This window comes from Dendropsophus ebraccatus, chromosome 13, assembly GCF_027789765.1.
Source record: "Dendropsophus ebraccatus isolate aDenEbr1 chromosome 13, aDenEbr1.pat, whole genome shotgun sequence".
Classification (NCBI taxonomy): Eukaryota; Metazoa; Chordata; class Amphibia; order Anura; family Hylidae; genus Dendropsophus; species Dendropsophus ebraccatus.
The window spans coordinates 71,098,418-71,113,063 of record NC_091466.1 but is presented as its reverse complement, the minus strand read 5'-3'; the positions used below and the strand labels follow the sequence as shown (position 1 = coordinate 71,113,063).

Genomic DNA, 14,646 nt, shown 5'->3' with positions numbered 1-14,646 from the left:
TAATACTTAGAGGTTGTGGAACCATGGTCACATGCGATGACCAATAGCTGTCAATATTTCTGGTATTGCAGTGTGGCTCCATTTATTTTATTGATGTGCGACACCACACACATGACCTGGTCCCACAAACACAATGGCCAGACCTAGGTTGTTGTGAGACATGAGCCAGATGAAGACACATACATGGTAAATCTATAAGTCCACTTAGCTTTCTATAACATCTGCAGTTTAATTAGGAAAAGATCAAATTGTACAATTTGTAAAAAAAATTTTCAACAACAACAGAAAATCTTTAAAATTGAACATAAAATGTGATAATTCCATCCCTGATAAACCTGCTGAAAAGGCAAGAAGTGATGAAGAAATGAGTTAGGAATTGGCATTAGGTCCCTTTTTCTTGCCAAATGTAGGAACCACGTTGACGAATCTGCGGTTGTACTGCATTCGTCTTTTGGCTCGCCCCGTTTTCTTTTTCTTCTTCTCTTGTTTTGCCACCTAGAAGGCGAAAAATCCCTCAAGAGATCAGAATATACCAGAACGTTAAAGGGATTATCTAGTTAGAAAAACATAATAGATTTCCTCCAAAGACAGTGCCACCCCTGTCATCGGGTTGTGTGTGGTATTACAACTTCGCTCCATTAACATCAATAGAACAGAGATCGATAATGGTTCTGTTTCTGGAAAAAGGAGCCATGTTTTTCTATTCCCGGATAACCCCTTTAATATCTCATTGTCAATGTAAAACAATGTCATACTATAAAACCATAGAAAATTGTTGGCAGAAGTGGACCACTTGGTCTGTTCTAGGCTGCCCCTCTCTACCATGGCAGTATAGAAAATCTGAAAGGCCTTACAATTGGAGCTACACTTAGAATTTGGAGGGTCAGAAGTTGAAAAGGTTGCACAGGATTAGAAAAACATGGCTGCTTTCTTTCCAAATAGAGCGCCACACCTGGCCATAGGTTTTGTCTGGTACTGCAGTAGAGCTCCATAGAAGTGAATGGGGCAGAGCTATAATAACCTATGGACACGTGGTGCTGTTTTTGGGAAAAAGCAGCCATATTTTTTTTTAATCCCATACAACCCCTTTAAACCTGGGAGATGCAGGCACTCAGATCTCTATATGACGCCAGGAACATCTCCTACAAAGCTCCAGTAGAGATTAAAGGGTTACTTCCATCTTCGTTGCTGGCAGGGCTCAACCAGTGACCCCAAAACATAGCAAGAAGATTTATTACTTACTTTGGGGGTCTGACCTTTCACTTTCCCAGCACGAGCAAGAGAGCCATGGACTTTACCTAGAAAAAGATGATACAGTATCACTATATGATGTTTCCTCTAGTGTCCATTACAGAAGATTAAACGGACAGGCATGAACCTTCTTAGTTTATTCATGACTTTCTCTTACCCCCCAGAAGTTGTCCCGTCACATTCAGGGTGCACTGCTCCTGCACCCCACATTCTGACAGAGTGGCCTCATCTTCCAGAGAGACTCCAGCACAGGACAGAACCAGATCACAATCCAAGAGGCCTTCCAGCTGAGCTATACGGGTCTACAATATAAAGGAACATGTCCAACAATGTCATTACAGACGATATTATACTCCGGAGCTGCATTCACAATTCTGCTGCTATTGGTAACTAATGTTAGACACTACCCATCAACTTCGCTCCTGAAAAGCACGGGGACAGATGCATTGTGGAAAGGCACAAGGATAGCTGGCTGCATTCACAGATCTGCATAATTCAGAGCTGAAATCAGAGTGCTTTCCAAACTTCTCCTGACCTAAGGGTTTATGCACAGGTAGATTACACTGTCCTCCCAAAGAATGGACATGACAATTCTTTACACAGACGGCAGAATCCGCCTGTGGATAGAATGGAGTCTATGGCACGGGCAAGATGCAAACGGTGCAATATGCGGCAGGTTATGCGCACGTATCCTGTCGTGTGCACGTAACCAAGGGGGTGAGTGTTAGGGTCCATTTACACAGAATGATTATCTGACAGATTATCTGCCAAAGATTTGAAGCCAAAGCCGGGAGTGGATTTGAAAAGAGGAGAAATCTCAGGCTTTCCTTTATGACCTGATCTCTGTTTATAGTCTGTTCCTGGCTTTGGCTTCTAATCTTTGGCAGATAATTTGTCAGATAATCTTTCTGTGTAAATGGACCCTAATGCTAAGTTTACACGAGGCAATTATTGGCCCGATCGTACGATTAACGATTTCGAAGTAACAATTTTTTTTTATAACGATCAGCGTTTAGATGGAACGATATATCGTACAGAAAATTCGTTTTGCGATCGCTTAAGCCTATCTCACACATAGGTAAAATCAGTGAACGACTGTTTACACGGAACGATCGGAATTGTTTGCGAACGACGATTTAAGAACATGTTAAAAGATCAAAATGAACAATTTATTGATCGTTCGCCGTGTTTACACGTGCGATTATCGTTCGAATTCGATCGTTATCGCGAAAATTCGACCGATAATCGTTCCGTGTAAACGTTGCATTAGACTGCTCCATGGAAGACAGGGCGGTGCAGCAACTTATTGCCCCATTCCCCAGTACATACCTTAACAGCTAGCACAGTGTCCTGGTCGGACACATCCAGGGTGTGTAGGGTCTGGCCCGTAATGAAAATCTGCATGGTTGTACTGAAAAAAAAAAAGAGAAGTCATGACCACCTAGAAGATCGCACAGCAGTTACTAAAGCAGGTGTAAAGACACATAGGGGGACGTTTATCAACACTGGCGTACTCATACGCCAGCCTTAGGTGTTCAGAAGTGTAGCGATAGGGAGAACGAGGCAGGAGAAGACTGCACTAGCGCTATCCTCTCCCTGGTCTGTGTCACATGATATCAGTCAGACTCTATAGACTTAAACAGGCAATCAGATGGAGCCTGACAAATCACATGACCTAGAGCCGGGAGAGGATTGAACTTGCTGCAGTCTTCTCCCAGCTCTATCTCCCGATGGGTCAAAACTGTTTACAAACCACACCTCCTCCCCACCTTGCTGCGCCCCCTCTTTTCCGTGGTGTACACCAGGGACACATCTTAGTAAATGTCCCCCATAGAGTAACCCACTACCTCTCCAACTGAGCACACAAGGGGGCAGTAGGGAGAGTTTAAACCTTCCCCGAACAACCTCTTAGGCCTCATTCACATGTCAGTATCTTTTTGTGGACCATATTTTGAGTCTGTAAGAATCCCCTCGTAGTGCATCCATGGTGTCATCTACGGTTTGTTTGTTTTTTGCGGATCTGTTCAAGTGGAAACTGCTTGTAAAAAAATAAAAAAATGACAGGTGTCAAACTGTGGCACTCTAGCTGTTACAAAACTACAATTCCCATCATGTCTGGACAGCCAAAGCTTTAGCTGTCCAGGCATGAAGGGAATTGTAGTTCTGAAACAGCTGGAGGGCCATAGTTTGACATCCATGATGACAGTAGCTAGAATCGCGGATCCCATAGACTTCTATTGTGTGTCCATGCATGTATATGTCACTATTCCATTTTGACAGGTTGCCGATGTACACATGAACCGTACTGCAATATCGTCATAGTAACTGACCACCATGACTCATTGGCGACACTGGCAAAGTATGCAGCAAAACTTGTTGTATAACCCTAATAAAGATTACAGGGGGCTGAGTCTCCGGCAGGTGAGGTATAGGTGAGTACTATATGTGAGTCATCTGGCAACAAGCCGCAACATGTCCAGACACCGGCTGGAGAGAAGAAATACAACAGAGGATAAAGAAAAGTTACTAGAAACATAATGGATACGAATGGGGGCTCTGCAGGGACAACAGTGATAAGCGGGGGCTCAGGGGGCGCGGCAGGGATAACTGATAAGCGGGGGCTCAGGGTGCGCTGCAGGGACAACAGTGATGAGCGGGGGCTCAGGGGAAGCTGCAGGGACAACAGTGATGAGCGGGGGCTCGGGGCGCTGCAGGGACAACAGTGATGAGCGGGGGCGCTGCAGGGACAACAGTGATGAGCGGGGGCTCAGGGGGCGCTGCAGGGGCAACAGTGATGAGCGGGGGCTCGGGGCGCTGCAGGGACAACAGTGATGAGCGGGGGCTCCGGGGGCGCTGTAGGGGCAACAGTGATGAGCGGGGGCTCAGGGGGCGCTGCAGGGGCAACAGTGATGAGCGGGGGCTCCGGGGGTGCTGTAGGGGCAACAGTGATGAGCGGGGGCTCAGGGGGCGCTGCAGGGGCAACAGTGATGAGCGGGGGCTCCGGGGGCGCTGTAGGGGCAACAGTGATGAGCGGGGGCTCAGGGGGCGCTGCAGGGGCAACAGTGATGAGCGGGGGCTCAGGGGGGTGCTGCAGGGACAACAGTGATGAGCGGGGGCTCAGGGGAAGCTGCAGGGACAACAGTGATGAGCGGGGGCTCGGGGGGTCTGACACCTCTTATATGTTACCACCTAGAAACAAAACTAGCAAAAACATAGTAACCTAAATCTGCACTCCCTGACCTGTGGTCCTCCAGGTGTTAAGAAACTTCAACTCCCAGCATGCCTTGATAGACTAAAGTACGCTACCTGTTCCTAACTACCACTCCCAGCATGCCCTAACAGACTATAAAGTACACTACCTGTTCCTAACTACAACTCCCAGCATGCCCTGATAGCCTAAAGTACACTACCTGTTCCTAACTACAACTCCCAGCATGCCCTAACAGACTATAAAGTACACTACCTGCTCCTAACTACAACTCCCAGCATGCCCTAACAGACTATAAAGTACACTACCTGTTCCTAACTACAACTCCCAGCATGCCCTGTTAGACTATAAAATACACTACCTGCTCCTAACTACCACTCCCAGCATGCCCTGATAGACTAAAGTACACTACCTGTTGCTAACTACAACTCCCAGCATGCCCTGATAGCCTAAAGTACACTACCTGTTCCTAACTACAACTCCCAGCATGCCCTGTTAGACTATAAAATACACTACCTGCTCCTAACTACCACTCCCAGCATGCCCTGATAGACTAAAGTACACTACCTGTTGCTAACTACAACTCCCAGCATGCCCTGATAGCCTAAAGTACACTACCTGTTCCTAACTACAACTCCCAGCATGCCCTGATAGACTAAAGTACACTACCTGTTCCTAACTACAACTCCCAGCATGCCCTGATAGCCTAAAGTACACTGCCTGTTCCTAACTACAACTCCCAGCATGCAGACTGCGGAAATGTGGCTATTTACCTCCTGTCGCTCCACAACGTATCCGCGGTGACAACTACACTGCCGGGGTAGAGGCTGGAAGTGAGCAGCGCAAGAGAGGTGTGACGTCACGGCGAGGGGCGGAGTCTCTTGGGAAAGGGGCGGGGTTATTTGGTTATAGTGAAGCAGGAAGCAGTATGAGGATGCTGAAAGTGCTGTGCTGGGGAAGAGAGGGGCTGGGGGGGTTACTTACATGGGACTGTATGTTGGAAGGGAGGGATGTTATTTACATGGGACTACATGTTGGAGAGGAGGAATGTTATTTGCATGGGACTGTGCTGGAGGGGAGGGATGTTATTTACATAGGACTACATGTTGGAAAGGAGGAATGTTATTTACATGGGACTGTGCTGGAGGGGAGGGATGTTATTTACATAGGAGTTCTATGTAAATAACATCCCTCCCCTCCAGCACAGTCCCATGTAAATAACATTCCTCCTCTCCAACATGTAGTCCTACGAGTCCTACTGAGGAGAGGATCATGAGGTGAATAGCGCTACTACTAAGGAGAGGGTCATGAGGTGAGTAACGCTACTACTAAGGAGAGGGTCGTGAGGTGAATAACGCCACTACTAAGGAGAGGGTCATGAGGTGAATAACGCTACTACTAAGGAGAGGGTCATGAGGTGAATAACGCTACTACTAAGGAGAGGGTCATGAGGTGAATAGCGCTACTACTAAGGAGAGGGTCATGAGGTGAATAGCGCTACTACTAAGGAGAGGGTCATGAGGTGAGTAACGCTACTACTAAGGAGAGGGTCATGAGGTGAATAACGCCACTACTAAGGAGAGGATCATGAGGTGAATAACGCTACTACTAAGGAGAGGGTCATGAGGTAAATAACGCCACTACTAAGGAGAGGGTCATGAGGTAAATAACGCCACTACTAAGGAGAGGGTCATGAGGTGAATAACGCCACTACTAAGGAGAGGGTCATGAGGTGAATAACGCCACTACTAAGGAGAGGGTCATGAGGTAAATAACGCCACTACTAAGGAGAGGGTCATGAGGTGAATAACGCCACTACTAAGGAGAGGGTCATGAGGTGAATAGCGCTACTACTAAGGAGAGGGTCATGAGGTAAATAACGCCACTACTAAGGAGAGGGTCATGAGGTGAATAACACTACTACTAAGGAGAGGGTCATGAGGTGAATAACACTACTACTAAGGAGAGGGTCATGAGGTGAATAGCGCTACTACTAAGGAGAGGGTCATGAGGTAAATAACGCCACTACTAAGGAGAGGGTCATGAGGTGAATAGCGCTGCTACTAAGGAGAGGGTCATGAGGTGAATAACACTACTACTAAGGAGAGGGTCATGAGGTGAATAACGCTACTACTAAGAAGAGGGTCATGAGGTGAATAACGCTACTACTAAGGAGAGGGTCATGAGGTGAATAACGCTACTACTAAGGAGAGGGTCATGAGGTGAATAACGCTACTACTAAGGAGAGTGTCATGAGGTGAATAACGCTACTACTAAGGAGAGGGTCATGAGGTGAATAACGCTACTACTAAGAGGGTCATGAGGTGAATAACGCTACTACTAAGGATAGGGTCATGAGGTGAATAACGCTACTACTAAGGAGAGGGTCATGAGGTGAATAACGCTACTACTAAGGAGAGGGTCATGAGGTGAATAACGCTACTACTAAGAGGGTCATGAGGTGAATAACGCTACTACTAAGGATAGGGTCATGAGGTGAATAACGCTACTACTAAGGAGAGGGTCATGAGGTGAATAACGCTACTACTAAGAGGGTCATGAGGTGAATAACGCTACTACTAAGGAGAGGGTCATGAGGTGAATAACGCCACTACTAAGGAGAGGGTCATGAGGTGAATAACACCACTACTAAGCAGAGGGTCATGAGGTGAATAACGCTACTACTAAGGAGAGGGTCATGAGGTGAATAACGCTACTACTAAGGAGAGGGTCATGAGGTGAATAACGCCACTACTAAGGAGAGGGTCATGAGGTGAATAACGCCACTACTAAGGAGAGGGTCATGAGGTGAATAACATCACTACTAAGGAGAGGGTCATGAGGTGAATAACGCTACTACTAAGGAGAGTGTCATGAGGTGAATAACGCCACTACTAAGGAGAGGGTCATGAGGTGAATAACACTACTACTAAGGAGAGGGTCATGAGGTGAATAACGCCACTACTAAGGAGAGGGTCATGAGGTGAATAACACTACTACTAAGGAGAGGGTCATGAGGTGAATAACGCTACTACTATGGGCCCTATTCCACAGTAACAAGAATCGGCCCCATTTGGCCCGATTCGGCCGATTATCGTTCGGTGGAATAGAGAGAACGATCAGCCGATGATCGTGTCATCGGCTGATCGTTCATTTAGGGCCAGACCTAAAATCATCGTTCCCCCACCGCGCATCGCTACGGTTGAATAGCGGTGCGCGGCAGGCGACCGACGATTTGACAGGCAGCAGTAGAATACATTACCTGTCCAGGCTTCTTCTCCGCGCTGTCTTCTTCCCCGGGTCCCGCGCGCTTTATCTTCAGAATGGCTGGTCAGCTGACAGAGCGCTCTGCCAATCAGCCTGTGATTGGCTGAGTGTGGCCTGTCAGCTGACCGGCCATTCTGAAGATAGAGCGCGCGGGACCCGGGGAGGAAGACAGCGCGGAGAAGAAGCCTGGACAGGCAATGTATGATGCTGCAAGGACATCGGTAACGATGTCCTTGCAGCCCTCGCTCAACGATCATCGGGCCGTGGAATAGGCGCAGTAAACGAGCGGCGATCTAGCAGATCGCCGCTCGTTTACATCGTTGTTTAGGCCCTCCTCGGCCCGTGGAATAGGACCCTAAGGAGAGGGGTCATAAGGTGAATAACGCTACTACTAAGGAGAGGGTCATGAGGTGAATAACGCTACTACTAAGGAGAGGGTCATGAGGTGAATAATTCTGCTGCTGAGGAGATGTCCATGAGGTGAATAGTGCTGCTGCTGAGGAGAGGGTCATGAGGTGATTGGTGCTGCTGCTGAGGAGAGGGTCATGAGGTGATTGGTGCTGCTGCTGAGGAGATGTCCATGAGGTGAATAGTGCTGCTGCTGAGGAGAGGGTCATGAGGTGATTGGTGCTGCTGCTGAGGAGAGGGTCATGAGGTGATAGGTGCTGGTGCTGAGGAGAGGGTCATGAGGTGATAGGTGCTGGTGCTGAGGAGAGGGTCATGAGGTGCTGGTGCTGAGGAGAGGGTCATGAGGTGATAGGTGCTGGTGCTGCTGCTGAGGAGAGGGTCATGAGGTGACAGGTGCTGGTGCTGCTGCTGTGGAGAGGGTCATGAGGTGATAGGTGCTGGTGCTGCTGCTGAGGAGAGGGTCATGTGGTGATAGGTGCTGGTGCTGCTGCTGAGGAGAGGGTCATGAGGTGATAGGTGCTGGGGCTGCTGCTGAGGAGAGGGTCATGAGGTGATAGGTGCTGGTGCTGCTGCTGAGGAGAGGGTCATGAGGTGATTTTATAGGACTGATGGAAGCTTTGTGAGCAGCCTGGCTGGAGTCACTAGTGAAGACAGACTGAAAATATTTTAAGTATTAATTGAACTGGAAGTGATCAGTCTGAAGAGGAGGAGGTGCGCCAATCCGGTATTGGCGCCGTTGTAGTCGCCGCGCCAAAACTAACTGAAGACTGGGAGGCTTAGTCGAAGAGAGAGGAGCCACCTGCCTAGCAAGAGGGCTAGGAAATCGCAGCCGGCATATTCCCCTTCGGATCATGGAGTGTGCCCTAGAGCGGAGCCGGCACACCAGGCGGAGCTCCAGCCGGTCTGCCGTATCATCAGGGACCAGAAGAAACCTGGTGGAGCAAGCAGCAGAACGGGCAGAGGGTGAGATTTCATGGGGGTCCATGTTATTTGTACCCACCACAGACAGCGTTGTGTTAGTTAATGGGTACTCTGGGGAAAATCTTTTCTTTTTCTTTCAAATCAGCTGGTGTCGGTGAGTTTTATAGATCTGTAATGTACTTCTATTTAAGAATCTCCAGTCTTCCGGCACTTAGCTGCTGTATGTCCTGCAGGAAGTGGTGGATTCTTTCCAGTCTGACACAGTGCTCTCTGCTGCCACCTCTGTCCATGTCAGGAACTGTCCAGAGCAGAAACAAATCCCCATGAAAAACCTGACATGGACAGAGGTGGCAGCAGAGAGTACTGTGTCAGTCTGGAGACGATACACCACTTCCTGCAGGACATACAGCAGCTGATAAATACTGGAAGACTGGAAGTTTTTAAATAGAAGTAAATTACAAACTTATATAACATTCTGAAACCAGTTGATTTGAAAGAAAATGGTTTTCGTCGGAGTACCCCTTTAACCCCGGAAAATTTCAGGAAAATTTCAAATTCTGATTTTATTAGGGACCAGTTCAGTTTTGGGCTGGGTTCACACTACGTATATTTCAGTCAGTATTGTGGTCCTCATATTGCAACCAAAACCAGGAGTGAATTAAAAACACAAAAAGGCTCTGTTCACACAATGTTGAAATTGAGTGGATGGCCGTCATTTAATGGCAAATATTTGCTGTTATTTTAGAACAACGGCTGTTATATTGAAATAATGGCCGTTATTTACTGTTATATGGCGGCCATCCACTCAATTTCAACATTGTGTGAACAGATCCTTTCTGTGTTTTTAATCCACTCTTGGTTTTGGTTGCAATATGAGGACCACAATACTGACTGAAATATACGTAGTGTGAACCCAGCCTAAAGTGGATTTGTGGGGCCTGTATGTTAGTTACCCCCATAAATCCCTCAACTGTAAAAACTACCCCTCTCAAAATATTCAAAGTAACATTTCATAAGTTTATTACCTTATTTTATTAAATTTAAGCAAGTTGGAAGAGAAATTTTAAATTTTCATTGTTTTGGCGGATATTAAATTTTTGTCCTCTAACACAGCATATACTAACTGAGAAATACAACTCAATATTGATTCCGCTTACTCCAATGTTTCTAGAAATCCCCCATATGTGGCCGCAGTGCGTCATCTGACTCAACCACAGGCCGCAGACTTGTGAATGTTCGGGCCTTTTTTATTTCAGTTTTTTTTAGCCATTATACCATGTCACAGAGGCCTTGCGGTGCCAAAATATTTGTGTAAGACAAGTTGACGTTTCCATTGGTATCATTCTGGGGGACATGTAGAAAAGAAAAGGGGGGGAAAAAAGGCGCTTCCTAGTGCAATATCTGGGTTATTAGATGGCAAATGTGCACAAGAATATAATTGTGCTCACCTTGGGGGGTTGTGCAATAGTAGGCACAACACTATAGCAAAGCGTATAATCAATACCGCAGCTTAGCAGAGGATCATCTACACAGCGTGTAGAGTCGATACACAAACAAGAAGTCAGGTCCTTAGAGGACTATAGGGCCCACAAGCGATCCTTCCAATAGCATAGCGCAGGTATTCCAGCTGGGTGGTTAGTCAGCCGTTTGCGGTCGGCTCCCAATCGATATAACTCACCAAGCCAAGTCTTTACTGGAACAAATTTATTTAAAACAAGCGACGCGTTTCGGCACACTAATCTCTCCGTGCCTTTCTCAAGCTTGAGAAAGGCACGGAGAGATTAGTGTGCCGAAACGCGTCGCTTGTTTTAAATAAATTTGTTCCAGTAAAGACTTGGCTTGGTGAGTTATATCGATTGGGAGCCGACCGCAAACGGCTGACTAACCACCCAGCTGGAATACCTGCGCTATGCTATTGGAAGGATCGCTTGTGGGCCCTATAGTCCTCTAAGGACCTGACTTCTTGTCTGGGGGACATGTGACACCCTGATCTTTTTTTTATTTAATTTTTTATGAGGTGGTACGAATAACAAAAACACAATTTAGCAGCTGTTTTTTAATAATTTTTTTGTACGCTGTTTACTATACGTTACATATGACATGTTATCTTTATTCGCCAGGTCGGTACGATTACAGTGATATCCATGTTATATAGCGGTTACTATACGTTACATATGACATGTTATAGTTATTTGTCAGGCCAGTACGATTACAGTGATATACATGTTATATAGCGCTTACTATACGTTACATATGACATGTTAGATAGCGGTTACTATACATCACATATGACATCTTATCGTTATTCGTCAGGTCGGTACGATTACAGTGATATCCATTTTATATAGCTTTTGTTATAGTTTATAGCATTTATACTATAAATACTGCTTGTGTCTTGGATATTGTAAGAGCAGTAATATTTTTATTTTTTCGCCAATGGAGTTATGTGAGGGATTGCTGCATAAGCTGACTTTTTTAGTGGTACACCTTTTGACTATGTTCACACTACGTAAAACTACGGCCGTAGTTCTCGCCGCAGAACTACGGCCGTAGTTTTGCGGGGTGGAAACACAGCGTATCTTCAATGGGATCCCGGCCGGAGCGTACATACATCGTATACGCTCCGGCCGGGATCTGTGCGGCGCTGGAAAAAACTGACAGGTCAGTTTTCTGCGGCCGGAATTCAGTGAATTCAGCGGGATTAACAAAAAATGTCATTTGAGTTAGTTTTTTATTTTTATTTTTTACAGTATTAATCGAGTGAGATAATTAATGTAACAGGTTAATAGACAGGGTCATTACGGATGCGGCGATACCTGATATATGTATTTTATTTATAGGGGGTCATTTATAAAGTGGGAATGTGCATATTTATTTATTTATTAATAATTGTTTATTTATTTGATTTATTTATTTAATATATTTATATATGTATTTATTTATTATGTTTTTGTGTGTGTGTTTTAACTTTTGCAGGTGTATATATAATACATTACATTACATGATGTGTGCTGTAATGTATTAAAGGGAACCAATCACCCAGAAAATCAATGTAAAGACAAGGATATGTGCTGATAGATCACCCAGCACACTTCCCAAATATGCCCTTGTAACCTCTGTGCCCCCCTCAATTAGACAGTAATCTTACTTTGTTCAGGTCACGCGCTGTATGTAAATTTTTGCTAAGTAGTCCTGGTGGGCGTATGTAGTCCTGGTGGGCGTATGTAGTCACGGTCCGGGGGCGTATCTAGTCACGGTCCTGGGGCGTATCTAGTCACGGTCCGGGGCTGTAATCACGCCCAGAGGGGCGTGATTCGGAGGCTTGCGGTCCAGTGACGTCATCCGGCGGCTTGCGTTCCGCGTTGCGGCCGCGCCAACGTGTTCGGGAACCCGCGCATGCGCAGTACGGCGGGAGACGACGCTGACGTACTGCGCATGCGCGGGTTCCCGAACACGTCAGCGCGGCCGCGACGCGGAACGCAAGCCGCCGGATGACGTCACTGGACCGCAAGCCTCCGAATCACGCCCCTCTGGGCGTGATTACAGCCCCGTACATACGCCCCCGGACCGTGACTAGATACGCCCCCGGACCGTGACTAGATACGCCCCCGGACCGTGACTACATACGCCCACCAGGACTACATACGCCCACCAGGACTACTTAGCAAAAATTTACATACAGCGCGTGACCTGAACAAAGTAAGATTACTGTCTAATTGAGGGGGGCACAGAGGTTACAGGGGCATATTTGGGAAGTGTGCTGGGTGATCTATCAGCACATATCCTTGTCTTTACATTGATTTTCTGGGTGATTGGTTCCCTTTAAGCTACGTTCACACGTAGCAAAAGTGGAGGAATTCCAATGCCGCCAGCCTCCCTGTCATAATGACAGTCTATGGGAGGCTCGCGCGGCTCCTCTCTACGCGCTGAAGAATGAACATGTTCATTCTTCAGCGCGGAGAAACACTGATACAGGAGGCGCGTGTGCCTCCCATTCCGCCTCTTTTGCTATGTCACAGCCGCGGCGGCGTCCCGCGTTCCGGGCCGCCGCCGCGACCGCTTCCTGCCCCATGCAGCAGCCGGTGTCCATAGTCGGGGACCCGGCGCTGCTATCACCTCGGCCCCGGGGGGCGCCTCACCTCTCCACGCTCCTGTCTCCCGCTGTGCCGGCCGGCGCGCGCGTCCCCGCCTCCTAGGGCGCGCGCGCGCCGGCTGTCTCAGATTTAAAGGGGCAGTGCGCTCCTAATTGGTAGTTGCACCTAATCACTCCCCTATAAATCCCAGCTTGCCCTGTCCCCTGTGTTGGAGCCTCTACATGCTTCCCATAGCGTTTGGCCCAGCTCCCTGTTGTTCCTGTGTCCTGTCCGTTACCTGGTCCCAAGTCCCTGTTCCTGAGTCCTGTCCGTTACCTGGTCCCAAGTCCCTGTTCCTGGTTCCTGTTCCCCTGTCACTCCACCTGTTCCCGTGTCCAGCCTGTCACGTGCTCTCTCATCTGCAGACTATTGCCTGTGCCATCTCCTGCCACGCCTCGCCTGCCGACACCAGCAACCAAGCCAGGGGTAGCGACCTGGGGGTCGCCTGCCGCAGCAAGTCCATCCCGCCTTGCGGCGGGCTCTGGTGAAAACCAGCGGCCCCTTAGACTCCGCTCCCTGGTGAGGTTTGTGCCATCGCTGGTGCCGGTCCAGTGGATCCACTACTCCGGGCGTTACAGTAGGCTCCAACCATGGATCCCGGCGAGGTGCCCGATCTCCGTGACGTCGCCAGAGTGGTCACTCAGCAGGCGCAACAAATCCAGAAACAGTCACAGCAGATCCAGCAACTCACTGCCGCCTTACAGCAGCAGACTACTGCCCAGTGCACACCACCTCCTGACGCTTCTTCTTCACTCCGACTGGCCCTCCCAAGCAAGTACTCTGGGGACTCTAAGTTGTGCAGAGGATTCTTGACTCAGTGCACCATGCGCATTGAACTTTTGAGTAGTCAGTTTTCCACCGAGCGCTCTAAAGTGGCTTTCATCATCAGCCTATTAGAAGGTAGAGCCCTGGCCTGGGCCACGCCACTGTGGGACCGTGATGATCCAGTTGCTGCCAATCTCCGGGCCTTCCTATTCGAGTTTCGCTCCGTCTTTGAGGAACCTGCCCGTGCTTCTTCAGCCGAGACTGCTCTCCTCAACCTCTCTCAAGGCAGCTCCTCTGTTGGTGACTACGCCATCCAGTTCCGCACCCTGGCAGCCGAATTGGACTGGAACGAGGCCGCCCTATTGGCCACCTTCAAGAAGGGCCTGTCTAGTCGTGTGAGAGACGTGCTCGCTGCCCGAGACCTGCCTACCTCCCTGAACGAACTCATTCTACTGGCCACCCGAGTTGATACTCGTTTTTCGGAGAGGGAGGAGGAGGTTCGGCATGAACATTTACTAACCCGTTCCCGTCGCCATCCCCAGCTGGCGCCGGTTTTCCAGAATCCTGACCTTTCGATGTCCCAACCCTCTCCTGAGATTCCTATGCAGGTGGAACGGGCTCACCTGACGCCTGATGAAAGAATCCGGCGCCTGGAGCAGAATCTCTATCTCTATTGCGGTGGTTCCGATCACT

The 14,646-nt window shown here is 48.2% G+C and overlaps 2 protein-coding genes across 3 annotated transcripts in view; one reads left to right on the top strand and one right to left on the bottom strand.

Moving 5' to 3' along the window:
- Positions 1-204: 204 nt before the first annotated feature.
- Positions 205-5,342, bottom strand: LOC138770632 (ubiquitin-like FUBI-ribosomal protein eS30 fusion protein). Of its 2 annotated transcripts, none has more exons than XM_069949744.1 (5): positions 5,233-5,342; positions 2,581-2,662; positions 1,409-1,553; positions 1,243-1,298; positions 205-495 (listed from the first exon to the last, which is right to left on the bottom strand). In XM_069949744.1, exons 2-5 carry the CDS (start codon positions 2,653-2,655, stop codon positions 370-372), a joined length of 402 nt encoding a protein of 133 aa, XP_069805845.1. In that variant the 5' UTR covers positions 2,656-2,662; positions 5,233-5,342; the 3' UTR covers positions 205-369. The 2 variants fall into 2 exon arrangements, with proteins under 2 accessions (XP_069805845.1, XP_069805846.1); XM_069949745.1 differs by lacking the exon at positions 5,233-5,342 and adding an exon at positions 3,652-3,727.
- Positions 5,343-9,026: 3,684 nt separating this feature from the next.
- PAPOLA (poly(A) polymerase alpha) overlaps positions 9,027-14,646 on the top strand; it is a 69,410-nt gene continuing 63,790 nt past the window's right edge. The window contains exon 1 of the mRNA XM_069951251.1: positions 9,027-9,097. The gene's annotated coding sequence lies outside the window, so the exon portion shown is untranslated. The remainder of the gene's footprint in view (positions 9,098-14,646) is intronic.

Excerpts from the sequence above, each read along its gene's own strand:
- LOC138770632 (XM_069949744.1), bottom strand. The coding sequence starts at position 2,655 with ATGCAGATTTTCATTACGGGCCAGACCCTACACACCCTGGATGTGTCC. Across the intron at positions 1,554-2,580 it reads ACACTGTGCTAGCTGTTAAG|ACCCGTATAGCTCAGCTGGA; the intron begins GTATGTACTGGG and ends TTTATATTGTAG. Across the intron at positions 496-1,242 it reads TGAAAGGTCAGACCCCCAAA|GTGGCAAAACAAGAGAAGAA; the intron begins GTAAGTAATAAA and ends TTCGCCTTCTAG.